The 26,573-nt window shown below is 42.0% G+C and overlaps 1 protein-coding gene across 23 annotated transcripts in view; it reads right to left on the bottom strand.

Annotated features, from left to right (window-relative positions):
- Nucleotides 1–26,573, bottom strand: part of ADGRL3 (adhesion G protein-coupled receptor L3) — a 508,023-nt gene that overhangs the window by 67,087 nt on the left and 414,363 nt on the right. For 19 of the 23 annotated variants that reach the window (XM_027700313.1, XM_027700317.1, XM_027700297.1 and 16 more), the window contains 5 exons: nucleotides 23,440–23,478; nucleotides 10,609–10,792; nucleotides 9,686–9,808; nucleotides 9,004–9,212; nucleotides 8,184–8,360 (listed from right to left, as the gene is read on the bottom strand). In XM_027700313.1, coding sequence (XP_027556114.1) covers nucleotides 8,184–8,360; nucleotides 9,004–9,212; nucleotides 9,686–9,808; nucleotides 10,609–10,792; nucleotides 23,440–23,478 — 732 coding nt within the window. The remainder of the gene's footprint in view (nucleotides 1–8,183; nucleotides 8,361–9,003; nucleotides 9,213–9,685; nucleotides 9,809–10,608; nucleotides 10,793–23,439; nucleotides 23,479–26,573) is intronic. The other 4 variants (XM_027700303.1, XM_027700308.1, XM_027700309.1 and 1 more) reach the window with 2 other exon arrangements.

The following is a 26,573-nucleotide window of genomic DNA, read 5'->3' as shown; positions in this document are numbered from 1 at the left end:
ATAATAACAATAAACTGGGAACAAGAGCAATTTAAAAACACCTCAGGGGAAAAAATATGAATTCATAGCTTTTCTAGTAAAGTCCAAGAGAGGAAGTGGGTTGAATTTTAAAGCTGGATACACTCCATCCTGTTTGGGATGCCCAATTTCAGGTGCTACTGCAGAGCCAATGGGTCAGGGAAGACTGGCATCCTCCCCAGGGCAGTGCCAACTACCCTCAGGGCAGGCATATCCAGAATTTTTACACCAGCAAGTACAACAAAATGGAATTTGCCTTTTGCTGGAGATTGAAACTTGTAAATTACTGCAGTGTCACAGGTCGCAAACCAGACTAATATGGGAAAAGGAGGAACAGTGGTAATCACTCCCAATGCCATGAGCTTATCCTTGCCATCGCCCAATCACTGTGTGACAAATAAGGGAGCAATGTACCTGGCTTACACAGCTGGCATATGGAGTTCCGGGTTTAAATATGATACATAGCACACCAAGATTTTGTATTTGGGTCTTAGTCTCCAAGCCTGGCCCCTTAACCACAGAAAAATACAAAAGGAGCAAATCTTCTCTTTACCCTGTCCAGCACTATTCAAACACTCCTTGACTAAAATAGCTTTGATTTGCATGCTGATCACTGAATCACAGATTGGATAAGGTTGGAAGGGACCACCAGTGGGGTCATTTGGTCCAAGCTCCCTGCTTAGGTCCAAGAGATTCTGTGCTGCTGATCATGACCCTAAGGGATTTGTTATTCCCTAAAGATCCCTAATGACATCCTTCCAGAACAATGCAAGCCCTAGGGTCTCTGAAACGTGCAAAATACTTCTGAAACCACCAGTGTATTGGTAATAGTCAACTCTTGCTTTTCAATGATCTCCCAAATACCTGGGCAACCGGAAGAGTTCATGAGAGATACCAGATGTCAGTCCAAGAGACAATTTCCTTACAGCATCAATCAAACAGCTCCTTGCCCAAATGTACCATGGCTGACAAGACTGGTGCTACATGGCAGAGCATGCAAGACACTGAGTTTTGTTACCACTAAGCTACATAAGCTTTACAGGTAAACTGACATGCAGATTACTTTCAGCACAGGAACAACTTACTGAACAACTGAAAGAGATAAAATAATCCACTTCAGTTAAAGGGCTTCTCTATTAAGTATGTTTTCCATTTATGATTTAGGTACGAGCCTGACCCAAATCCCAGTGAAAGGAAATGTCTCTGGCTCTGGAATAAAACTCTGTTTTTGCTCCAGTGGGGCCAAGAGCAGTAGGAGGAGAGTGTTGATGGAGACTTGTGCAGGAGAAGTTACAGGAGAACTGGTAGCAACCACAGCATGGTGAGCAAGCAGCCCAGATATTATCCAGGCTGGGAAAATCAATGAGGAGCTCTGGCAGTGCCTGTACACCAGAGCTGAGCTAATAAAAACAAATCCCAGGGAATGTCAGCTTATGACAGAATGGCTCTCCCTGAGATGAACAGCCATTTCCTCCCTTATTAAAAACATCAGCAGAAGAAAACAGCAGCCAAACTGAGCTGCCAGCAGCAAAGGACACATTCCTTTGCCTAATCTGTCCCTCCAGGACTGGAAGAAGTAATATCTTTGGGGGTAGAGGAATAAGCAAGCAGTAAATAAAAACATAATGTCATAAACTAGCTCAGATATGACCGCTCGGCGCCTGGTGGGAGCTGGCAGTGTACTGGGCTGGGCAGAGACCCAAGTGGGACAGGTTTGAACTTCTGTGCATTGCTGATACTGCTTCCTGGATTTGTAGCTATTTGGAGCCGTTCAGGGTCCCTCTGCCCTTTTTCCCCCATCACTGGTGGTGAGAGAGGATTACTGCTATGACCTGGCTGTAATGCTTTGTGGCTAAGTGCAAAGGGCTACTTAAGAAGCAGATGCATTTGTAAATGTGCCAAAAGCATCAGCTGGGGTACATGGACTGGGAGGAAACCCCAAAGGACTCCTGTAGTGTGTCTGGGCTGCCTACGGGCATCACCTGCCACAGCTATGCAGGCATGAGAGGTTTTGGGGGAGCTTTTCCCCCTCTGTGGCCAAGAGGAGTATGTGCTGGAGGCATCCCTTTGCTTTAGCACCCATCCTCTCCATCTTCCCCAAGGATGTACTGAGGGAGGTAGGCAGCTCTGCTCCACAGCAAACACAGCACCCATGGGCCTGGTACATATCTTCTCTGTACTCTGCAAAGGCAATGCTGTCAGGGCACCATCAGGTCGTAAACCAGGAATAAAGAGAGCATAATTCTCACCTGAAGCCCCTGTGCAAAATCACTGTCTTCAGACTATGGCCATTCATAATAAGGCTCAGATCACCAAGCACTCCTGTAAGGTGCTGTAGTTGCCTTTTCTCTCCTTGCCTTAGTCCACAAAGCTACCTTCATATTCTGCGTGGGCAACACAGATCATCTTCCTCCTTTTCTGCCTTCCTCAGCAAGATTAAGGCCTCCTAGCAGAACTCTTTCCCACAAATTTCTCCCCAAAATACAACAGCTTTCCAGCAACTGCCAGAAGCAGCAGCCAGCACAAGTCACAGAAATCTCCAGATAAAAGACCAGAATAAAGCTATATGGGGGCAGGTGAGCACAGAGAAATGGGTACAGACCTCACTTCATTGTGTGTTACAAACAGATAGAGCATGTGGCAAGAGCCCAGTGTTTCCATTGTACTCACCAACAGCGCTGCAATTGGGATGCAGTTGAGGTGAGATTCAGTTGTTGAGAAGAGGTGAGGCTTGGAAAAACAATTGCATCCATCATCCTGCCCTCCTCTGCTGGCTGGATTCAGGCAGTTCTGCTTACTCATATGGCATTTCCATCCCAAGAAATGAGCTGTGGTGGTTGTGCCAAACTCAGTGTACGCATCTACCCAGCCAAGCTGCCAGCTTGTTGAGTTTCTGGAAAAAGTCTGGTCACAGCATCATCAGCTTCTGCTGTCACAGTGATGGCCTTACCCAGCCTGGTGCTGAGAGACAGCTGGGACATGTTTCCACCACACCATGGCCTCTACCTCTGTTTTGGTCCTCACATCCAACATGCTCTCAGCCAGAAAGGAAGGGTGTAGCAAGACAGAGGGCAAGGTTTGCCAATAGGAGCCGCAGGAATTTTGCGTGAATTTTAGAACAGAGGATCAGGAAACCCTGCAGGGTGATGATGTTTCCATGCTCAGTGCCACAGCTCCTTACTATGCAACTAGCCCTGTCTGGCAGCTTGGAGAGTCAAGAAGAGCAATACTAAGCAAATATGTACCTGTTGGACTGAAGGGAAAGGAAGCCATGGCTAATAAACTGCAGTGTGCTCTAATTTCTGACACCTGTAAGCACCAAGCTAAGAAACTGCAAATTCAGGGGCTCAAGGGTATTTTTATCTGAAGCCAGGAACAGTTGTTTCTTTAGTTGTTTCCAGGCTGGATAGCCAAAAGTGGAAACTTGAGAAGATCTGGGTCAATGCTTTGGGGAATGCATAGATAAGGACCAGTGAGATGTCCAACAAAACGCAAGAGAACTAGAAACAGTAAGACACAATTAGAGCTCAACACAAAACAATGTGTGTCAAACCGAGGGTAAGGAACTCAATGAACTCCCTGGAGTGACTTGCTGCTGTCTAACCTAGACAAAAAGCTGAAGGACTGCTACCAGTTACAATTCTAAACTGACCCCATAGGCATAGATTACTTGACCTAATAGGTATATTTTAATTAAGGTATAACCAACATGCTGTTTATAGCTCCTTGTTCTTGGGGTCCACTGAGGTCACAGATTTCCGTCCCTAACACAGACTCAAATACTGCTGTATTTTGAATTTTACAATCTCACTGAAGACAAACACATTTAACGATTTTTCCACTTAATTGAAATAGTTCTTATTTAATAACATATTAGAACAAGTTACTTTTTGCAATGTGTAATATATAAGTTGTTATTTTTTTAGAATTAGCACCTTTGATGGTACTAAATAATTTGTCTTGCAAAATTCATTACATGGAGGTTTCAGTAATTTAATTCTGCAGTTAGAGTGTTTTTGTAATCCTGCACCCACTTCTGCTTTCATTCATTTCTGTTCAATCCCACAAGTGCTAATATATGGATAAACCAGCTTGCAATAACTTCAGCTTGCTCTTTATATCTGAAATGGCTGTACTGCTTTAGGCAAGGGACCACTGCATTCCATTCAGATGTCACATATTTTTATTCCTTTCTCTCCTTCGCTTGCCTTATGCTTCCATTCCCCAAATAATTAGCACAGTGTAACATGTTTGTGGTATAGAATAACACCTGAAAGCTTCCTATTAATTGCAACAGTTAAAACAGCTTTCTTTTTTTTCCTCTTTCTCTTTTTTTTTTTAAAAGAAGAGTAAGAGCTGGCATTCACTACATACTGATAAGCAATGTTTATCTACCCTGGGGTACCTTTGCTTACTCTGTGTTGGGTGGGTTTTTTAATTGCATTTTCCCACCAGCTCTAAACTTGTTTTCTGGCTGCATAATTTTCCCATGATACATTTAAGATACATCTGCTATAATTAATATGATGAAAAGCACAAGCTTATACGAAAAACAGCTTGTAAATTTTGACTAATTCTGCAGCAATTACATAGGTAGAATGGCTTATTTAACTATGGGCTTTGTTCCACAGCATGGGAGCCACCACATTTTTACAGAATTTAAGGGTCATAACATCCTACCAATTCAAGCAAGAGATACATATTAACATAGATCTCATCTATGTTAAACATATATCATAATTCAACAAAACATCTATGAGACTGTTATAATTTTCTCATAACACAGGTCAAATGAGCCTCCTAGACGGTAAAAACAGTGATTTGTTTCCAAGCCTTAAAACCTCTCTGCAAAGGGAGGTTCTCATTTTTCCTGGTAAACTGTCTGGCAGGGCAATGAGCACTGCATGTCTGTTAGGTCATCCCTTACCAGGAGAATTCATCAGTGAGATCCAGCTTGTTATACAGTCCTACTGTTCTCTCCCCATGCTAGCTGGGGCTCTGACAGGGGCTAGAGGGGTATCTGCAGATGAGGGTCCATCACTGTTCCCAGCAGCTACGTATCCTGCTTGTGAGCACAGCCAGCTTTTGGTCTTGGGCACTGTTGTTTTACCCCACTGAAGTATGTGGGTGAATAAGAAACTCTGGGCCCAATTTTAACAGGCAGAAAGCATCTTCAAATTAAATTCTCCTCTTAATCAGGTACTGTCGTATTAAGACCAGAATTGATCCCAGTAACTTCTACTCTTGAAGCACACCAATAAATCCCTGTTGCCATGGTCAGCCAGTGTCATTTTCTGCCCCTTCGGACAAAGACATATTGCTTTTTCATGCTAGAGAGCCAGAAGGCCATCAATCACCTCCCTCAGCGGCACTACCTTCCAGCTCCACCTTGCCACATACTCTCTGCTAATAATTAAATTGTAGCCTGTTACTTGCAGAGCAGTCACTGAGGTCTCCTCTGGAGAACACACTCTTTTGCCATGTTACCAGGGAGGGACATCATTCATGACCAGATGAGACACTTGTCAAATGGGTGCTGTTTTTTGATTAAGGAGCAGGACTCTGATGCCTGCTCCCCATGAGGCCCAATGTTCAGTCTCATTAGGTAGGGTGCTATATTCACTAATTACACCAAAGGACGCTCCCTATGGATCCAAAAATTCAAACAACTAAAGACAGTAAACTACAAATCTCAATTACTGGAGAAAACTGTTTCTGCTGCAAAACTCCCAGAATATTATTAACTATTGTGCATATGAAGGCCCTCTTTAGGGATCCTAGTCACTGGCCAGAACACTGCTCTAAGAGGTCCTGCACACAACATCATTGCCCCAAAGATCATTCCACCTCCAAGAAGACTAACAGGTCTTTGAGGCACGGAATGCCTTTTTTGTACAAGACACAAGATAACAAAATGGCTCAAAAGCATGTCTATGAGCAGTGAGTGAGAGTCAATGAACGATAGCAACCCCCATTTATTTTTGAGCCTCCACTTTTCAAAAACAGCAGGTATTCTGCTGCCAAGACTTTAAAATCAACTCATTGCAATAACATAAGGAATGTCATAGAAGTCACATCCCAGATTTGCCAAGGGCCACAAGGTCAGCTCCACCAGCAGAACAGAGCGAGACGGTGTCACCAGGAAGAGCCAGGTGAGAAACAGCTGGAGGGACGAGCTGCAAAGGTTTGCAGGTGGCATACCTGCCTTTGCCCTCAGACCGGGATGATCATTAAAGTGGGCATGCCAGAAAGCTGTCTGGTTACATCAGAGTCAATAAAGTGGAGCCAATTTGGCTCTTACAGCAGTGATACTTTGGCTGCAGACAAATGATAAAACATGACCTGAAAGTCTTGAGGGTACTTGTTAACCCAGAAACAGCCACCAGCTAACAGCACACTGGCTTGGCACTCAGGAAACTTCCAGCTGTATCTCTTTCCAACCTGTTGGCGAGGAAGGGTCTAACATCCTTTTCCTGCAAGATGAGATAACATGAGCACTACTTGTCTAATGAGGTTTGGATGAAATGTGCAGACAAGGCTGACCTATTTGCAGTTTGAGAAGAGGCTTGTTCAGCACCAGCCTGTATCCTGCACATGCAGTAGGGATTGCCCTCATTCACACCAATGGAGTGGAAAGTTCTCTGCATTTCCCAGGTGCAATCTCTGACTTCAGTGACTCAGGTATATCTGTTAATTCCAGACAGGTGATAACAAGCCAAGCACACATTTCTTATGAAAATTCAAGCAGTTGTAGGAAACTGGCAAAACCAGACCTGGACTGCAGAATGCCATTAACCTGTAAATATGTGCTCTGAATAGGCCATTTCTTTAGACATCTCCCAGGACAATGCCTCAGTCATTTTATGGCATGTTTCCTGGACTAGAACTGACTCCTGCAGAATAAAAAGGATATGTCAACCTGCAGCAGCAATAGATCTATCCCTGCCCCCTCAGCTGGTTCCAGCTGTTGTGGCAAGTGTGCTCCCATGCTCTCATTTCTTTTTTTTGAAGAGCTTTGGTCATGCATGATGGTTGTTTAATATATATTTTATTGCAGCTTTTCACATTCCTCTTCAGATTATGAAGTGGAACAAAAATATACAAAGCAGTGGCACTGGAAGGCAATTTGAGAAAAGGTCTTTTAAAACCACAATAGCTTTGTCGTTATGTGGTCATGGAAGTGGTTCTGAAATGTTCTGCTTGCATGGAAGATGCCAGGTCCATATCTAGCTCAGAGCTGTAGATTCTGCTGCAGTGCCAGGCACATGAAATGAAGACACTGCAACACAGAAAATGACTAGGCCAAAATCTTTTGGGCTTCAGGGCCTCCTCATCTTCTTTCTGTAGCAGCTGAGACAGTTCTCAATCAAAGACAGTCAAGGCAGCTTAGGAAATGGAGGACCATCTCAACCATTCTCCTGTTCTTGAATTAAATCCCAAATGTGTGCTTTACTCCCCAAACCATTGCAACAACAAAGAACATCTACTTTCAGGAGTAACTATTTAGCTCCAGTGGTAGTCACGTGGAAAGCCAGAATTATACTTCAGACCTAAATGCAGGTGAGGGAACTAGTTGATCATGTACTGGCCTCAGGTAGATGTACAGTCTATACAGGATGGTATAAGAAGCTTCCCTTTTATGTGTAGCTCACTGTCACACAATGAGATGCAGAGAATGTAACTTTTTCCCCCTAATTGGAAGTGGGAAAACACTTTTGAGTCCCCACATGTACTTCACAGAAACATGTGTGGCAGTGTATCTGCAGTTGCTGCAAGCAGGACACACAACTTGCACCCACGAGGCAGACTGCAGCCTGGGTGCTCAGTACACCTACAGTGAGGAACCCACGAGCAAGAACCCAGCCAGGAGATGTTCTGCACCAGTTACCAAAGGATATGGCAACAGCAAGCCTGCTCACTCATTATCCTCAGCTCAGAACTGCCCAAGCCAGGAGCTTAAGACAGGATTTGCATTGGTGTGACTATCTCCTGTTTCACCATGCAGCAGAAGGAAGATTTACACCAGATGGTTTCTACTTTTAGAGTTTCTGTCACACAGTAACTTCCCTGCTCAGCTCCATTTGCAGTAGGAAAATCGTATTACACATTGACCACTTATCCTGCCCACCCAGTGCACTGGCAGCCTGTGAATCTGCAATGCCTACCTTAACTTCCACATGTGCCATCAGGACTGCGAAGTTGGTTAGGTGATTACAGGAGCATGTGGTGTGTGTCTTGTTAGTTGTCAGGAGGCGACAGCCCTGGGTGGACCAGTACCCTGTCATTGTACGTTTTGTATAGCTCCAGAACGAACAATTTGGGTTGAAATTTTCTTCTGACTGCTGCAGGGAAGAAATTAATAAAATGTAATAAAAATGATAGGCTCTCAGAGATTTCTAAATGCACTACTGAGGCACTTCATAACTCTCACACTTTAATTTTAGATAAATAATCAGCAGTGGTTTATACGTCAAGTATTACTTGCCAATACCAGAGAAAGTTAGATTGTTGCTGCTCTCTTTCCTAATGCAAGCTTAGTTCTTTGTTCTTGATTAATTTCAGGCATTGACTAAATCCAGCTCTTCCAAACCAGACTGCTTCATTTGCATTGCAGAGGAGAGAAATTAATTGCTTTAAGCAATCAACTTTTGCAATGACTGTGCTTGGCTAACAGGAGGACTAGCTGTCCTCTTTCACCATGATAAAATAATATTATGGTCTATTCTAATATATTGGTAGTTTTTAATTACAGAATGACGCATGTCAGCAACTGAGCAATGGGCATCAGCTCAAAGGAGACACTTTCTTTACTTCTATTAATGCAATGTAAAAGAGACCACCTCCATAAATAACACAAAGTGCAAAGGAACAAAAGTATAATTCAAAATCTAATCAAGGACTGCTGGGGGCCTCACAGCAGCCAACTTTTCCATCACTTTATTTCAGAAACTGAAAAAAAGAGAAGTGTTTTTTGAACTCACACACCTTGATGTGCTTGACGGTAAACACCACAGGATCAGCCAGGTAAACCTTATTGCTGAACTCTTTGTTTATTGCTGCAGTGATGACAGGGGAGTTGACAATGACGGAGTGATTAGTCGACATTGCTTCTGTTCCCAACTTCATGCTGGCATTCTCCGTGGAGAGATAGGTGCCCAGGTTGTTGTACAGCACAAAAGCCACTCTGATTTCACCTAGAAGAGCAGTAAGAGGTGAGATATCTAAATCAACTCACTGGGGTGATGTTTTTCTAGATGACAAATCTCTTCTCTGAACCAATTTCAAAACTTCTCTGAGAAAATGTGAATGGACCAAGATGTGGCTTATGAAAACCCACCTCCTCCCAATCCCCGTGAGCACCAAGAGGTGCAACAACCATTCTATGGATGAGAAGGGCAGACCTCCTTCTTCCAAAACAAACTTTTATAAGCAAACAAATCAGCAGAAGACAGACAGAGAAGGTGGGCTTATTTTTGACACCAGTAGGTGTAATTGGCTCCAGGAAAAAAGAGGCCAGGTGGTCAATTTCTAACCTATCATCACTTTGTTCTTCAGGCTATGCTTGGGAAACATGTTTCGTGCTGGCCTGTCACACAGATGCGGTATAAAACTATAATTTAGTCTGTTAATAAATTAAGGCTGGTGTGGCCTGAGGTGCTAGACCTACCATTTCGACCATTTTGCTTCAAGGTATTTGCTGACAGCTGAATGGCGCTCCCATGGCCCATGTTCTGGGGAAACTTCAGATCTTCCAGATTCCCATCTGTGCTTAGTCTCGCAACTTCCAGTTCTGTTTGCAAGAGAGACCGACACTAAGAAAAATCTATACTGAAATAATCTTCAACACGGTATTTCAAAGCTATGAAATGGTGTTCCAGACATCTGAGAGCAGAGGAATCAACTTACAATGCTTCATGCTAGAATGTGTTTGGGCTTCTATTTCTTTTTAAACCTTTGCCCTGAAGAAGTTTTAAATTTAATTAAAAAAAAAAAGGCAAATAAATTCAACTCTCTGTGGAAGACAAAAGACAACCAGTTCTTGTAAACAAGAACCTCAGGATATTAAGGACAATGGTTAAAATGAAAATCTGAAAATACTAGTTCTTTGCCACTGGCGATTGGTACTTTGTGTAAATGTTATCAATGCTCAGGATCTGTATTCATAGAAATAGAAAGAAGAGTTGTTCTCATTTTACATATGCACAGTGGGAGTGCTGGTGCTTTCCATCATGCTTGTTTTTTAATTAAAATCAACAATCAGCTGAATAAAGACACAAATTTGTATGAAATGAAACACAATTGCATTACGATGAACAATCTCCCTGTGAAGCAGTGCTCTCATTGCTCCAGCACAGATTATACCCTCAAAGCCAAGAGTAATAAAGGCAGGTCAGGTGCTCATTTTCCATGGGATTTCAAGGGTAGAGAGCTGCCTTATTCCTTTAGGCTCTTTCAGAAAGACTTTGAAGTCCCGCAGAAAGGGACAAGACACAGCGCTCCAATTAATCTATGGGCCAAGACCAAAGCCAGGTTTCACAGCCTTTACTCTTCCGCTCGCTGCTCTTGACATTTATGGGATCTGTCTCTTACGGATGTTGTCAGTGTTCTCCCGGACGATGTCTGTCTTCAGCAGGTTATCAGCCAGCACAAAGGCACTGTCCTCCACTGTGTCGAGCAGCTTGGTGGCTGCACGCTGCTGTTCGCTTGCATTCAGGTCCCTCCACGCATTCAGAGCCTGGGGCTGCAGGAGGTTGTTCACCGTCTCCACCATGGCCTGCAGGGGAGAGGGATGGAGTGAGAAAAGGTTCTAGCAAAGCTAAAGCACCATTGAGACTTCTGACATATGCTCAGTCCCATCCTCCACACACATCAATTTATAGGGTGACGACAGCATCTCCTTTCCCCCACCCACTGGGGCAGCCTGCAGTGGAGCTTGGCAACATTTATCCCATCAGACTGGGAGAGTGAGGAAATACTGACTTTATTCTAAATGCACGCTGGAATAGTGCTTTTCTGCTTCCGTAATCAGCAGCTCTGGGCTTAGGAAAATAAGGAATTAGGATGGGGTGGGGCAGGAGGGGCAGGAGAAAGATGAGGATTAAGGAAACATGCAGGAAAATAGATTTCAAAACCCATCGTGAAGCAGGTTACTGTTACCTGCAGCATCGGAATTCAAGAGTAGGTCTGGGGCACTCAAGGAAGGTATTTAGTATCTGCACAGGCTACACTCCTTAGAATGTTTCCCACCTCATAACCTCTGGCAGGCAATCATGAAGACACAGAGATAGTTTAGTTATGCCACTTCATCCAGAGAAGCAGCAGGTGCCCACAGAGATTTAGATAAGACATTACATTTCAAATCACTCAATTCAGAAGGGAGTCAGCCCTGGGTAAGAGCTTCAGTCCCTCCTACAGTGCACTTTCTGCCCCAGGGCTGCTACACAAAGAGTTCTCCCATGGATAACTTCCCACAGGTTAATCTGGATGCACACCCAGGATCACATGAAACAGTACTGGCCTCATAACTGCAAAATTACAGCAGTAGAGCCTACCCAACCTGAAGGTTTTTCTCAACCTAAAACCCCCGCTTTGTTACTAACCAGAGCTGACTCAACCACTTTCCATCTAACATTTTTTAATGAGACCAGCTGTACCAGTTGGTAGAACTGACTGTGCAAAGGAAAAGGAAAAAAAAGTTACTTTGATCATGCTTTCTTCAGCTGGTTAGTGTCTACCCACCAGGCAGGCCTGCCCCACAAAGAAACAGCTCCACTGCCAGCTAATGCTGACTGTGGAAATCAACCTTCCTTCTGAGAGGAAGCTGCTGATCTTTTTCTGTATTCTGAACATGTAGGCATCAAACCTACACCTCGGTTCTGCAAGCCAATGACAGTCCCGTGGGATTTCAACATTTTGCAAGCCTAAAGTGTACCCTAGGGGCTCACTTTCATGGAAATACTTCAGTATTTACTCCTGATACTGTTTCTAAACCCACCAGTAAAAAGAAGTTACGGCATAGCACGTTCTCCAGCAGAGCCCTCAGAAGGAGTGTTACAACAGCAACATGTGGCAGGGGGACTGCGGAGCATCCTGACTCAGTCACCAGTCATAGTCAGACAAAAACGAGTAATGGGAGAATATGATCACATCAAACTAGAATTTGATTTTATTGCTATATCCAGATGACCTTAAAATAACATTTCAGTTGCAGCAAGGTTCAAGGAGAAGCAGAGACAGCCAGAACTGCCACTGGTGGTGCTTGAGTTTGGAAGGTTTCTCATGCCATCACGTTTCCTACTGGGAAACTGCACCATAATTGTGCTCCTCTGACAGCACAAAGTTCCTACTTGCCAAGCTACATTTATTCATGATCAACTAACTCATTTGTTCTTATGCCAAACCTCTCCTGTACCTTACACAGATATTCCCTTCCCTTGGTATCTACTGCCCTAGTCCCTTGATTAATAGATAACGTTTTTCCTGAGCCTCAAAGACTGGTTTCCCAAAATATGCAGTAACCCATGCTTCAACTACTGAAATGGCTGAAAATCTTGTCTTCTAGTGCTACTGCTGTCAAGCCTTTACAATCCAGGACTGGAATCCCTTACTCCTTTGCTCTTAAGTGGAATTTAATAATCATAAATCAATTTTTTAAACTGATTATTAAACTGATTTTCCTAAATACTCTAAAAATCATCTTAACACATTTACTGTGTACACACAATAAGCAGGTTGACATTAATAGCCAAGAAGAAATAGTAAAAATCCATAGCATTTAAGTGTGGGGTTTTTCAGTGTTTTAAAATCTGGAAACCTGATCTCTGTAGCTCTTAAGGAAGTTCTATAGTATACTTTGGTAGCTTATCTTGTCACAGGCAAAAAGAAGGTAGCATTCTTTTCCAGTGACCAAAAGGCTTGGCTATTTTGTGATGCAGGTTCTATACAATATGGTATTTTTGTTTAAGACCTTTTATGTATGGAAAGCAGAAAATGAGGGATTTTCTCCCCTTTCAATGTTATCACAGACTGCAATTTGCCTTACTTCCATGTAGCTTGGCTACCAAGGGTGTCTTTAATCTCTGCTAAAACGACATCCCAGATACTTTTATCAATATCTGAAGAGAGGAAAGAGTCTTTGCAGCAGATCCAGCTCTTGGCTCTGGATGGAAAGGTAATGCCTATTCATCAAAACATGAAACAGATGCTGAAATATTTGTGTTAAAGTGAAACATCTGCTACAAAGATTTTTCATCAGAAAAAATTATTCTAACCAATGCATTTTTTATTTTGTTTTAAATGTGTATGCATGTGTGCATGCAAAGTTTGAGAGAGAACACCCATTAAGTCTACTGTGCCACTTCCTGCACAACGTGCACTCCCCACCCAATGGATCCATCCTCTTGGGCTAACCTGAGACCAGTCACTTCACATCACTTTGGGTCTGGGGTCTAACACAAAAGCTCCAGAAAGATGTCTAAGGACTTTGGATCAGGACCTTAGCATGTATCTGAGCAAAGCTGGTAGACTGTCTTTGTTGGCATTACATCCGAGATTAATTTAGTCCGAGCTTTTCCCAGAGGGTCACTCCCGTCACCTGTCTCAGTGCATTAATCAAGTGTTCCCCACATTATATTTCTGAGTGCAGCACTTCATTATGGCCGAGTGCTGCGAGCTGAAGCCAAGGAGATGAGGTGCTAATGAAATGTTTGCATTCTGGACAGGAGCTGAGGTAGGTGTTTAAATGAAACAAAACAGCTGTTAAAGCAACAGTGTCTTGTGAGACAGAGACGCCAACGGGGAAAATTTGGGCAGGGCAGTGGGAACTGTGGGAAGGCAGGCACACATGAGAAGGATAAGCCTGTGTCTCTGTATTTAAGCTGAACCCTCATTGTTTAGGTGAGTTTGGCACCTGGTCCAACGACTTTGTGGTCTGATGAAGCTCCAACATAAAAGAAACAGCTGTGCCAAGCTCCCAGGACTGCCTCTCAGTGACCAGCTGTAGGAGAGTTAGCCCTGACAGAGGACCTTTAAAATGCAGAAGGCATGAGGTAAGTGTGCTTGGGAGTTGATGGCTTGATAGGTTTTACCTGAGACCCCTGGTGATTCTGATAAAGGTGGGGACTTCCAGAGGAAGATAGCAAAGTTCTGACCTAGTTTCACTCCACCTTATTTCAAGTATTCAACATCCAGCCAAGAAGAGAGCCCAGATACTCTAGTTTCTCCCCCCACTGAAACAGAAGAAACTACAGCAACTATTACCCTCATTTTGGTGCCCAAAGTCACATGAGATTATACCTATCTATGGAGAAGCCAACATCTATTAAAAGATGCTGCATGACTGCTTCACTGAAGACCCTCTCCTTGCTTCCCAAGCTACATTTCTTCTGCTGTGGTTTTCTTCTCTCGCCCTGCCTGATCATTCTTCCAACTGCAGCTCAACTGTGAGCCTCATGCAAAATAAAAATGTGGGGCTTGGAGACCAAACATACCTCAACATCATGCACAGCATGGCAACAAACCAATGCTGTGGTTGCATGGGCTTAATGAATAGGCAATACAAGCACACATGTGCCCCAGGAGAAAGACACAAGTAACTCAAACAATGTGAAGGGAAAGCTATCACAAGGCATAACTTGCTTGTTTGTAGCCTAAGATCAAATGAGGGAAGAAGGATATGTCAGAAAGGAGCCAAGAACAAAGTATCCATCTTTCTATCCTGAGATACATGGGTGTAGCTGCATTCGGTGTGTGATGTCAGGGTATCTATACATCCAAAGCCAAACCCTCTAATTACAAGCCTCTAAAGAGCAACCATCCTGGGTGGGTCAGAGAATATGAGACACAGTGGACCCTTCATGTCTCCAGTAGTGACTACAATTGGACATCGAGAGAATAACAAGAACCTGCCAAGCACAGAAGACAAATCCCATGATGGTGATCCCTGTCATTACGTGGTTATATAGCACCACAGATTGTATGTTCAATGAAAATAAATGTTAATAAATTGCAGAGGGAGATTTTTTCCCAAATAAGGGCATATGCTCACGGTTTCTTGATTCTGTCCTGAGGTTACAAAATGGAAACAAAATGTAAACCTTCCTTCTCAGACACTTACAAATTGGTATTAAAAGATGTATTGTAAAGCGGCATCTAATTAGGAGCCTTACAGTAATTATACATTACTAAAAGGCCAATTGTACATACCCCATTCATTTCCTTTGTGACAGCTGCTTCATTTTGTGAAACTAAATTTTGCTTGTTCATTTATTTTTCCCTTCTCCCACCGCAGAAATGCCTAGTAAGACTGTATGGCTATGTGGCACACTGTTTAAACCTAGGAGGTGATACCTATATATCCAGTGATACCATATCCTTTAATTTCTCTCTCACTGTACCAACATCCAAGACACTTCTCTTTAACAAAAGCAGATTCTGCAATGTAAGATCTGTCTTTAATTGGGAAACAACACTGAAAATCACTAGGAGATTTTAGATGTACTAAGCTCATTGCCAAATTTGGGACCAGACTGCATTGTGCTATAGTGCTTAAGCAAGCAACTCTAACCTTAGAAAACCAGCAGCTCTCCTAGAGTTAGGACCTCTTTAAATGTTTATTGTTCATTTTGACCTCTTGTTGAGCAGCTGATGGAAGAACAAAAACCTCAACAAACTTACAAATGGAGAAAATACTGCTTCATGGCAAGTAAATACCAGCAGGTCCTACAGTGGACCTACTCTCCTTCTGCAGAGTAATTTTCAAATATGCAGTTTATCCTTCCTTACAACGGAGCACCTCCTTAAAAGGAGACTGAACACTGTACATGTCATTTTTCATGGAACCTACATCAAGGTCTTACCTCCTGCAGCAGGTTTGGGAGAATGAGGACAGTGGCACAAGGCATTAAAGCACTACTTTTGTAATGATATCTCTAATTAAAATATCTGCATTTTATAACTTTTAAAGCCCTGTCTCATACTGCTAACACTTCCTTGATCTCACAGGAATATCTCACGCAGTGCACTTCCAAAAATTAGGATAGAAGGAGCTAAGCAACAAGCTTTGCATAGGTAGACTAAAATCACAGCTAGTGCATGAAGCAAGCAGTGCTTGTACAGCTACACCCTGTACCAAAGGTGCTTGCCATCACTGTCTCATCAGAAATGGTTTGCTCACCCTTTCTGAGAACGGAAACGCTCAGACTGTAGAGTGCAATCACACAGGCACAGCCTCAGGCTGTGCTTATGGTCTGAGCTTCTGGTCACGCCTGAGGTCTCCCCATACTGCTCCTAAACAAGTGCATCATTGCCTTTATTTAAAGAATGCAAAACCATTACTAGCCCACTTTCTAATAGCTTGAGGTTTTATGGCAAATCAGCAGAGAAAAAAGCCCCACAAAACTCCTTCAGGTCCACACTGCACAGTGCAAATGAAAAACCTGTCAGAGAGTAGATGCGCTGAAAGGTTGATATGGTATAATGATCACAATGTTATGCTCTTTTTTCCCCTTTTTTTTACTGGAAAGCAGTGGTACTTTAAAAAAAGCTCATCTGCCTCCTTGCTCAAGAATAGGGTGGTTTTTCTCTGTGTTCATATTAAACGCCCAGTGCTAAAACAAACCCTTTCCTTAAGCTATCAATATTTGCAAGCCTCCAAACTAATTGAGTTAAAGGCACAATCAATGCCATTGACGGCAAATTCTGCTGGCAAGTTCTGCTGGAAGTTGTTCAATTCTTGCCTCTGGCCAGAAAAAGTACCAGTACAGGAGAAATTCCCATTAACTCTGAATGTACATGGTCTAGTCAGAATGGGCCCTTTGGAGGGGAGGGCCAGCATGAAAGTATGGATCTGAGCAGGCAAGTGGCCACTTTTGGCAAGGTTATTGCATTGGAAGGGATCAGCTCAGGAAATTACATGTCTTATTGGAGTGGCAAATGAACAGCACCCCAATCCCACTACACAGGGGTCATCAATCAAAGGGAAACAGTTGTCTACTGTCTTGGACTTCAGGACAAAAAGAGATGCACATACCACTTCTTCAGCTTCCTAAGCCAGGAAAACGTCATTTTGGCTAAAGGATGGCATTAAATCCTGCTTTCTGGCTCAGAAATGCCTTCAAATTTGTCTGCTAAGGCTCTTCACTCTTCTAAGGTTTTTTGCCTTGTCTTTTATTCTTTTAATTCAAAATCAAAATTTTTCACTGGTCAAAGCATCAGTAAGCACACTGGAGATATTTTCTTACAGGGAAGCCCAGCCACTGTCTAAGGCTTTTTAAAAAGCAAAAAGGTCATCACAAAATGGTTATAGTATTCAGCGAAATGAGCAAACTCATACTTAAACTGAAACTAGCTGAACCACAGTGAGTGTTTAAAATAAACAAATAATTCGAATATCTACTGCTAATCTCCACTTTTGCCTTCAAAAATAAGCCAGAAGCACTGGTCCACATCTAGTGGTGATCACCAGAGCAATGATTGGGAACTGATGGTATCAGTTTTGGTAAACTGAGACAAAACTTAGTCCTCATGGGAAAGGCAAGAAGAGGACTTCACATGACCTTTCAGAGGAATTTCTAAAATTGCTCCACAGATTGCAAGCACAGGCTCTCAAGAAAGGTAGTGCAACCTTCTCTCTTCAACGATACAGCAAATGTTTATGCTGTGGTTACAGGAACTGTATGGACTCAGAAGTGGCCTGAATTTTACCAGCGCTGAGAACTTACTGTAGTGAGCAGAAAGGCACTGACCTTTATTAAAATTAGGCCATCTACAAAATGCTTGACTATGAAAATAATGGTCTTTCACTAGGCATCCAAGGTTTCCAATCTTGGCCCTGAACTACCAATAGTCTCCTAATGGGAACACACAAAAAGAATAGGAGATCTGAGCAATAGAGCAAGGTTACAAATTACAGGTTATGGTTTTGCTTTACTTAATACATGAGGAAGAATACTTTAAGGCCAGAAGGCATCAGTAAGACTGAAATAAAAGGAATTGATTGGGAAGAAAGAAATAACATACGATCTATTTCACCTAATGAGATCTTCCCCGCGGAATGAACTGAGAACTGCATTTATGAATCATATGTATTTGCTGCCCTACTGTTTGGGATTTGAAACTATACAAGCAACGGTTGGAGAAATTACACCAGGGAAGTGAACAAAGCTGTAGCAAGAGAGGGAAATGGGCCACAAACAAGAAATGCCTCTCACAGAATATCCATAGCCTTCAAGGAAACTCCTAGGGAGTCTGTGAGACTTATCCTTTCCTATAACAGTTGAAATCAAAGGGTATCTCCCACTGAACCCTATGACAATTTATACTGAGATTTTTTACCAGTGCCACCAGACACCAGGAGTGACTCAGCCTAAAGCAGAGAGTAAGCACAAAGCAACAAAGAAAACACTAGATTTTTTTTTCTCAGTTTTTCTACACTGCATGAGTATCCATAGGTATAGGTCAGTTGATAGGTGGAGGAACATGGGGTCACCTTCCTTTTTAACATTTATGTGAGGAATTTTGGAGTCTGGTGACAAACCCAAGGCTGCTGCTTTGATCCTCCTCTCCCCTAACAATGGGCTCACCACAGCAGAAACACGCAGGGCAAGGATTTCTAGTTTCACTCTTGCTGACACAAATCAAGTGCAGGTTTCTCAAGCTGTGAAGTATATTAAGTTCAGAGAGTTTTAACAAAGGACTACCAAACCGCAGAACCACGCTGCGAGTCACACTTCTTTCAGATGTTCTTTTAATTATATTAAATGAAAGTTTTAGGCACTTTGATGCTGATGGGCAAACATCTCGATCTCTTGAAAAAGCTGCTGAAAGTACTCCCTGTAGCTATAGTTAATATACAACATTGTATGCACACTGCTGGCCAATTTATTCCAGCCACTTTAACAATGATACCTCGCCTGACAGGCTGTGCAGAATAGCATCAGGAGTCAAGCAATGCACAAATCATTAGAGGGCTCTGAAAGTTGTTTGACATACACTGCAGAGCTCTTTGTCATACAGCCAATTAAGTGACCAAACAAGGAACTTGAAAACGTTCATTAATTTGCCCCTTTTTATATAAATGGAGGTTAGAGTCTTTCTTATCACAGGCACAACAAAAACACAGGCAAAACAAGCATAATTCAATTTGTGCTCCCTCTCAGAGCTGCAAGTTTCTTTCGTTTAGTCTTCATGGAAGTTGGGACCAGTCATGCAAGCAAGAGAGAAGTGGGACAAACAGAATTAATCCACTTTAAATAGTACTGGCTAAGTCCCAGATGCACCTTTTATCTGCTGAGAACTACTGGGTTAGCAAAAAAAAAAAAAAGGTCTCTTCTACTCAGCTCTAAACTTAATGCCTTGAATCCTCTGAGGAAAGCCTTTCATTTTTTGCTTAGTACAGCAATTCAAACAGCCCACGTTTCAAGTGTGAAGTGTTCAGAAAACTTCCAGGAGAACCAGAAGGACAACTCCAACTCCAACCACCCGCCACTGTCTGATACCTGGAGCCTGCTGGCACGTCAGCACCAGCTTCATGAGTGGCTCTAATGACACGTGCACTCAGAAGCTCTTGTGACTGTCACAGAGCAGGTGGCACCTCCATAATCTTTGCCATTTGCTATACAGACCAGCGCAGCATTACCAACAGGGTCGGCTGATTTACAGAACAACTCAGTACGGCAGGAACCAGAGCAGCAAACACCTTTAGACAAGGAAAATGCTGCCTCCTTTCACCCCTTCCACAAAGTTGCCACTCACACTGTTGTATTCACCAGCTTCCAGCTTTGAAAACACTGAGACTGACTTTGTAAAATAAAATTTAAAAAAAAAACTAAAATAGGAACCCTGTGAAGTTTTAGTCTTCCAAGACCCTCATCCCAAATGCAGCATGCAATTTCACATGGGAAGAGGCCACTGGCTGACACCACAGGGAAAATCATTGGCCTCATGATGCCCCAGAGCTCAGCCCACAAATCCAAGTGAAGCAAGGAGATGAGCTCAGATTTTGCAATCAGATGAAGGCATGATAAAAAGACTGCAAGCACAGGTGTAGTACAAGTCTTCATTAAAGCTTGTGTTTCCAGATACTAAATATTACAGCAAAATTCTCCAATTTTTCCCTCATGTTTAAATTTTCCGTCTTAACATGGCCTCACTTATCACATTATGTGAGTACTCAGCCCTACTTTTTTCCTTCACTACTCCACCTCCATTCCTAGAGGCCTGGAGAATTGCACCCATGGCATTTTAAGTAGGGGAGCTGAGAAACAGTGAGCACATGACACTTGCTGAGGGACATGAAAGAAATCTGTGACACAAAACCCAGTTTCACAACCTCCAAAACACAAAAATTTCTGTTTTATACAACCCCAGTGCTTCAGTTAAAGGAGAAACACCTTTGGAAAATGAACAAATATAAATTATAAAAAAAATTACAGAAAATTCATAGCAGCTTACATCACACACCAGTCACCAAACTAAGCTATGCTAATCAAATGCATTACCCATTGTGACTCATTCTCCCATGGGATGACTTTTCCATCCCTTTCCCAAAATAGAGTGCAAGAACAGTGCACTGCAGAAAGGTGGGCATGAGAGATGTAGATCTCTGCTCTCCAAAAAGTCACACTCTTAGCAAATGGAGCACCTTTTCAAGGCCACTCTGCCATCTTGGTCAGCTCAGCCTAAGCTGACTACTAATTAGTACCATAAATTAAAGCCCATGTGGCTTTAAGATTGAAAAATCTTCCAGTAATTGCCTGGTCATTGTATTATTATATCTTTATCATGTCACCTCTCAGGTTGGTTCTTGTTGGATTTTTTAGACAAAAAAAGATCATTTACTGCACTTGAAACTAAAGAAGCAGCATTTTTAACCTCCAGTAAACAAAATCTCGGAGCTTTTAAATCAACCAATACTGTGAAACTGAACAAATTAAATCAGTATTTGTTATAAATATAAAGGTACCCAAAGAGATGAGATGACCATCTGATAATGTATTCCCAGTCTCATATTTGAATAAGTCACAAAATTTCTCAATCTATTTGGCATATTTATTTATAGTCATTTATTTTGGCCTTAGGAGCACTTTACACCCCAATTGCTTCAGGGGCTCTGTCATGGCTATCTAAATTTTCAGCCAAAGAAAACAGTAAGACTGATTTTAGCAATTATTATCTTCTTAAGTCACCCTTGCCCTCCGAAAAATCCACTTTTTTGATATTTGTAATTTCTGGACATCTCTCACATAAACTTTGTACTGCACTTTGCTTTGTCTAGGGAGCACAGAACAGAAGGTACGCTTTCAGCCCTGTGAGCCTAATTCAGCCATGAAGGCTTTTTAAAATAATGGGATTAGCATAAGGAGATCATACTAGCAAAGTTGAACACTATTTCTCTGCCCTCAGAGAATGGCATGATTTCCCATCTCCCATTGACTTTACAAAGTCCATGGTTTCACCATTTAAGATTTGTTGAAAAATCTCTGCTAAATTTCCTTAGTCAGCTCAGACATTTCACCACCTGGTAAAGGATAAGTTACAGGAGTATCTGCAGTCACATTTAATTGCTATTACAGATAACCTCGCCTTCACAAGATTTTTTGATGATTTTAGATACACAATTTTCCAGATGGAAAACTGTATGAAAATATGTCCAGATACATTATTTTACCTCCATATAGTACAAAGCAGAGTTGGAAAGGTTCAATTAGGTCATCTAACTCATTCTTCAAGCCCTCTGTTACAGGACTGTCCTCTTCAATATATGTACCACATTTGTCCATATTTATACTAAATGGCTTAAGCAATGAGCTTTCATCAGTTTTTGTCTACTAAAAAAGTAGGTGCATGATTAATGTTTAAACACACAATCTGCCTTTCCAAGTGAAAGGGAAGGAGTCCTTGAAATTAAGGGTAAACTGGAGTTTGTGCAGAATATTCAGGCTTTATTCTATGAAGGTCAAGCTTTCTGCAGAGTATATTAAACTCACCAATCCCTATTGTTTGAAAAAAGACAAAAAGACGAGGCATATGCATCAACTCTGTAGAGTATGCCTGTGCAGCTAGTGGAAAGGACAACTATGGATCAGGTAGCACCAAGGTCCCCAACAAGATTGTGTAGCCCACAGTTAAATCAGCCTCACCACATTTCCAGTGGTAGCAGTAGACAAGACAGCTAGCTTGGGAGTGAGCATTGTGCTGCAAACTTTCCTAAATTCCTTCAAACTAGAAAACTAGCTGCTTTCTCTGGGATACCAGACAAGGGATGTGTAACTCCATAACTCATCTTTATCCCTTAATGTATATGGAAGGGAAAAGGTGACTCCCTCATGACATTTTCCAAGGGGAAGACAAACAGCTTACCAGCTCAGAGAGGTGTTATTTTATTTCTAATGTTCTAGAAATCTAGACCATCTAATCCCATATGCTAAATAAAATACGCACTCACAAAATAAAGTCAGTACTGACTGTAGGAAGTTGAATTTTGTAGGAAAGTTCAGGTATAGACAACCCCCTCCAGAAACATAGGGTTCATTTTTACATCTCTGTGTGTTACACATACACATATAAATAATACTCAACCACCCATAAATACAATATCAATGTTCACAAGCACAAGACAGAAATTAGAAGGTAAAACATTCACATTTCTTAAAGCAGCATTAACTCACCCACAGTATACAAAGAGATTTATATAAAAGTCACTGGAGCAATGTTATAAGGCAAGGTGACAGGATTAAAAAAAAACCAAGGTCCCACCTTGAAAAGCCTACAAGCAGGTCTTTCCAGAATGTTGGGTCTTGACTTTGTTCATATAAAATATGAGGTAAGACTATGAAAGTTGGGCCAGAGCTGGACGAATTTTATGGGATGTTATGTTCCTAACTCTATACTTACTTTGCAGCACTCTCCTCCTTCCTACATCCCTCTGTGAGACTCTGCATTTCATTATGATCCTACCTCCTCCCTCATGCCAAGTGTTGCCATTTTGAATTGTTTCTAAATTTGAAAGGGTAAGGGAGGAAGAAAGAAACCTAAGGAAATGCAGGTGGCAGTTACATGAGTGACATGCTGTAAGCAAAATCCAGCTGGTCTGGAGACACCTCCGTGAGCAGCAGCTTTGCATTCTTTACTTGCATACATCTATACTGCCCTGCTTATTCAGATGGCCAGATAAGCCTTGTCAGACCTCTCCTGTGTTTTTTTCCATTTTCTGATTCAGAGATTTTGCCTGAATTTTCATCAAGTCTGAGAGCAATGGGGCAGGTGGGGTGAGGTGAAAAATGACATTATTATCCTGTAACCTTAACCTTAGAACTTGCTGCCACAAAGGTGGTAGTAATCAGATTATTCACAGAGACAAGACTCACTTCACAGTCATTCAGTCAAACAACTGGACACGTGTATTAAAAACACAAGAAATACCTGGACATAGGCCCTGCAAGAGCGCTCCCTTTTCTGAAGCTGAGTCCATAAAGAGAGCAGATTAAAGACGGAATAGAAAAAACAAGTTAGTGACAGAACAAGGGAAAAAAATTGAAGAAAATGCCTATGAAAAAAACCACCTCATTTCTCTCTTGAACAAGTTCTGAAAAGCAACCAAACCAAAGGAGTGATTGTGTGTTAAGCAGCAGTGGAAGACTGGAAGGACTTGTTCCAGAAATATGGGTTAGTCCTTTTTCAGTGAAGTAAAGCACAGACTGGCAACTTTGCAAGAGCAGCTGTTAGATGGTGGGAGATACTGAAGTCTAGTAGAGATACACAAGAGATGATGTTTTCCTTGCAGCTTGGAGATCACACATGACATTTCCACGTCAAACAAGGCTGAAAAGGATGAGGCTGAGTGGTTATTTACATAAGAGGAGCGTGGGCTCTACAGTCAGACAGTGCTGATGGCACAGTGAAAGCTTCAGATGATTCCAGGGAGCAAGATGTGTGCAGGACTGCATTCTGATACAGAATGGACCTGTATGGACCCATCCTGACAGACCTGCTTAGGTGTCTGTCAAGACAAAACCTGTAATGTTTCAGCTCAGGCCCATGTCTAGTGTGATAACACATTGTATTGAAGGAGAGAGCATTGCCCAGGGCTCCTGATAGTGTCAGGGCCACTGAAGAAGACATATCAATAAAATGGGAATTCAATTTAATATTTCCAATTAAGGCCATTCTCTCCCCTTTGTATTAAACTAATATTCCATGGATACATTATCCATTCCTTTCATGTCAAGTTGTGCTTTCCTTTGTAATTCCCGGGCCTAAATGCTTTATATGCTGAATAGCTTCTCTACAAAGAATCCCACCTTTTCCATAGGAGCCACATTTAGGACTGCACTTTGATATGCATTCGTCATGTCTGATAACTGCACTTTTGTGTATCACGAAATTCAAACAGGCACCTCTTTACCTCCATGGGACCTTGTAGGCATTCTGCAGCAGTGCACAAGAATTGGTGAGCTCTACATCACTGCAATGAAACCTTGCAAAATCAGGCTGCTCAGAGCCACTGGCCTGGCTGGGTTTGCTTTTGCTGATGTCCCTGGTTGGAAACTGCACATCAACAGAGATTCAGGACAACTTGTACTCTCAACACACAGCAGTGCAATGCCATTAGTACAGCTGAGAGCCAAATTTGTCCCCAAGAGTTTTGAGGCTCTGAAATAAACAAAATACACCCAGGTATCATGGAATGCCTAATTTCAATTTCTAATTCATCAATTTGTAACAGTAGAAATCTTCCTCTGGGTAAATCTGGCCAGTATGAAGACTTTATAGAAACAAATGGAGATCAAAGAAAGTCTTGCTGAAAATTACAGAGCTATCCACTCAGGGGTCTGCCCAGTCTGAAATGGAGTAATTATTACCTTAATTAAGCCTGATCCAGTGGAAAGCATAAAGCTTTTAGTGACAGGAAAGTGACTCCTGAAAGATGATGGCTTTTAAAAACTCTGATTATGACAGTTAATTTCAACTCATTGTACACCAGCTTGTAAAAAAAAAAACCACCAGTACAAAGCAGCACAGGTGATTACTTTTGGATCCTCAGCACATTTCCTTTAATGATTAAAAGAATATTTAATGGCTGGTGGTTACTTTATTTCTTCTTTCTGACTAAACAGCACTAAACAAAACTCTTTGCAAATCACTTTTTTTCCTCTTTTTTTTTTTTTAAATACTCTTGATCACTGAAGAGGAAAATGGAGCAGTAACTCTGCTGCCTTTTGTTTGCCCAATACTACTTCCAAGTTGAATTCATGCATTCTTAAATGAACACAAGCAGTTGCTCTTCTAAAGAATTAAGTGGGGAATGAGAGCAAGTAAATTACTGAGCCTGTCATTTGGATCACTGACTCGCATCGCTGTTTTGCAGGACTCCACGTGGTCTGGAATTTTAATGTGGAGCACAATTGATTTGTATGAGTTGCTTGTGCAAAGCTGATGGCAAGGGGAAGAAACGTGCAATGGGGACCTCAGGAGTGACAGCTGAGCCAAGAAGCTCTGCCTTGTCCATTCTTCCCCTCAGTAACTCACACCTGCCCCCAGGATACAACCCCATTTCAATTGAAACAAATACTGTGAAGTGGCATATAAAAGGATGAAAAATATGTGCTTGCAAAGCTGTAAGTAACAAAATGTTGGGTGTGGCTGGGACACATCCAGAAGAGTAAGCAGACTACAATCATGAAACCTGTTAGTAGGTGACATTAATTGCTAGTTTTACCTGATGTTGTCAGACATCACCATCATTTAAACAAAGACCCATGGTATGATTATAACAAATAATGTTATGCTGATGTAACAGTTAATAAAATTATTACCCACATTGTTAAAAATAGCTGGAAGCAGCACTAATTAAAAGCATTGGGATAACCCAATTCACAGCACATGCAAAGCACATGAGATGCAGGACTTCAGTTCCCATGTGACTGAAATGCTAAACAATCCTGAAGCCCTTTGCATTTAAAATAGCATCATACCTTACAAGAAAAAAGACCATGTTACTTCTCTGAAAAGCATTTATCTTCATAAGACACCGAATAAATTTCAGGTTTAGCTAGGATCATTTATTTCCCCTATAATCTTGGGACTAAGTTCTGTTCACGCTTACATGAATGTCAGCACTGTCAGAGCCTGATAGGCAGCTGGGAACAAAATTCTGTGTCTTATTTTAACTGCGTGGCCAATATAACCACATATGCTCATAGTCACAGGGTTCAGCTGCTCTTTGTTCTAAGGAGCAGGCCTGCATAGTTCCCTGTCAGAATCCTCGGTAAGTCCTATCTCATGTGTTTACATGAGACTCAGTGATAAAGAGGGTCTTTGACTAAGGAAACCCTCAGCTTTAAATGTATTCTTACAGACTCTACAGCTCATATTTCCTGCCGCAACTGGCAACTCCTAGCACCTTTACTGCTATGTAGCAATTCCACTTACTCCTGGAAATGACAAAAGGACTAATAATTCTTCTTAAACTGGGGCACAGAAACCACACTGTTGTCACCCAGTAAGGTGCTTCTGGGTTCAGCCATGGGTTATCACTAAAAAGGACCTCTAATACT

Source organism: Neopelma chrysocephalum, unplaced genomic scaffold (genome assembly GCF_003984885.1).
Source record: "Neopelma chrysocephalum unplaced genomic scaffold, ASM398488v2 Primary Assembly neopelma1_146, whole genome shotgun sequence".
Lineage (NCBI taxonomy): Eukaryota > Metazoa > Chordata > Aves > Passeriformes > Pipridae > Neopelma > Neopelma chrysocephalum.
Note: the sequence above shows the minus strand (reverse complement) of the source record. Positions and strands in the feature narration are given on the sequence as shown.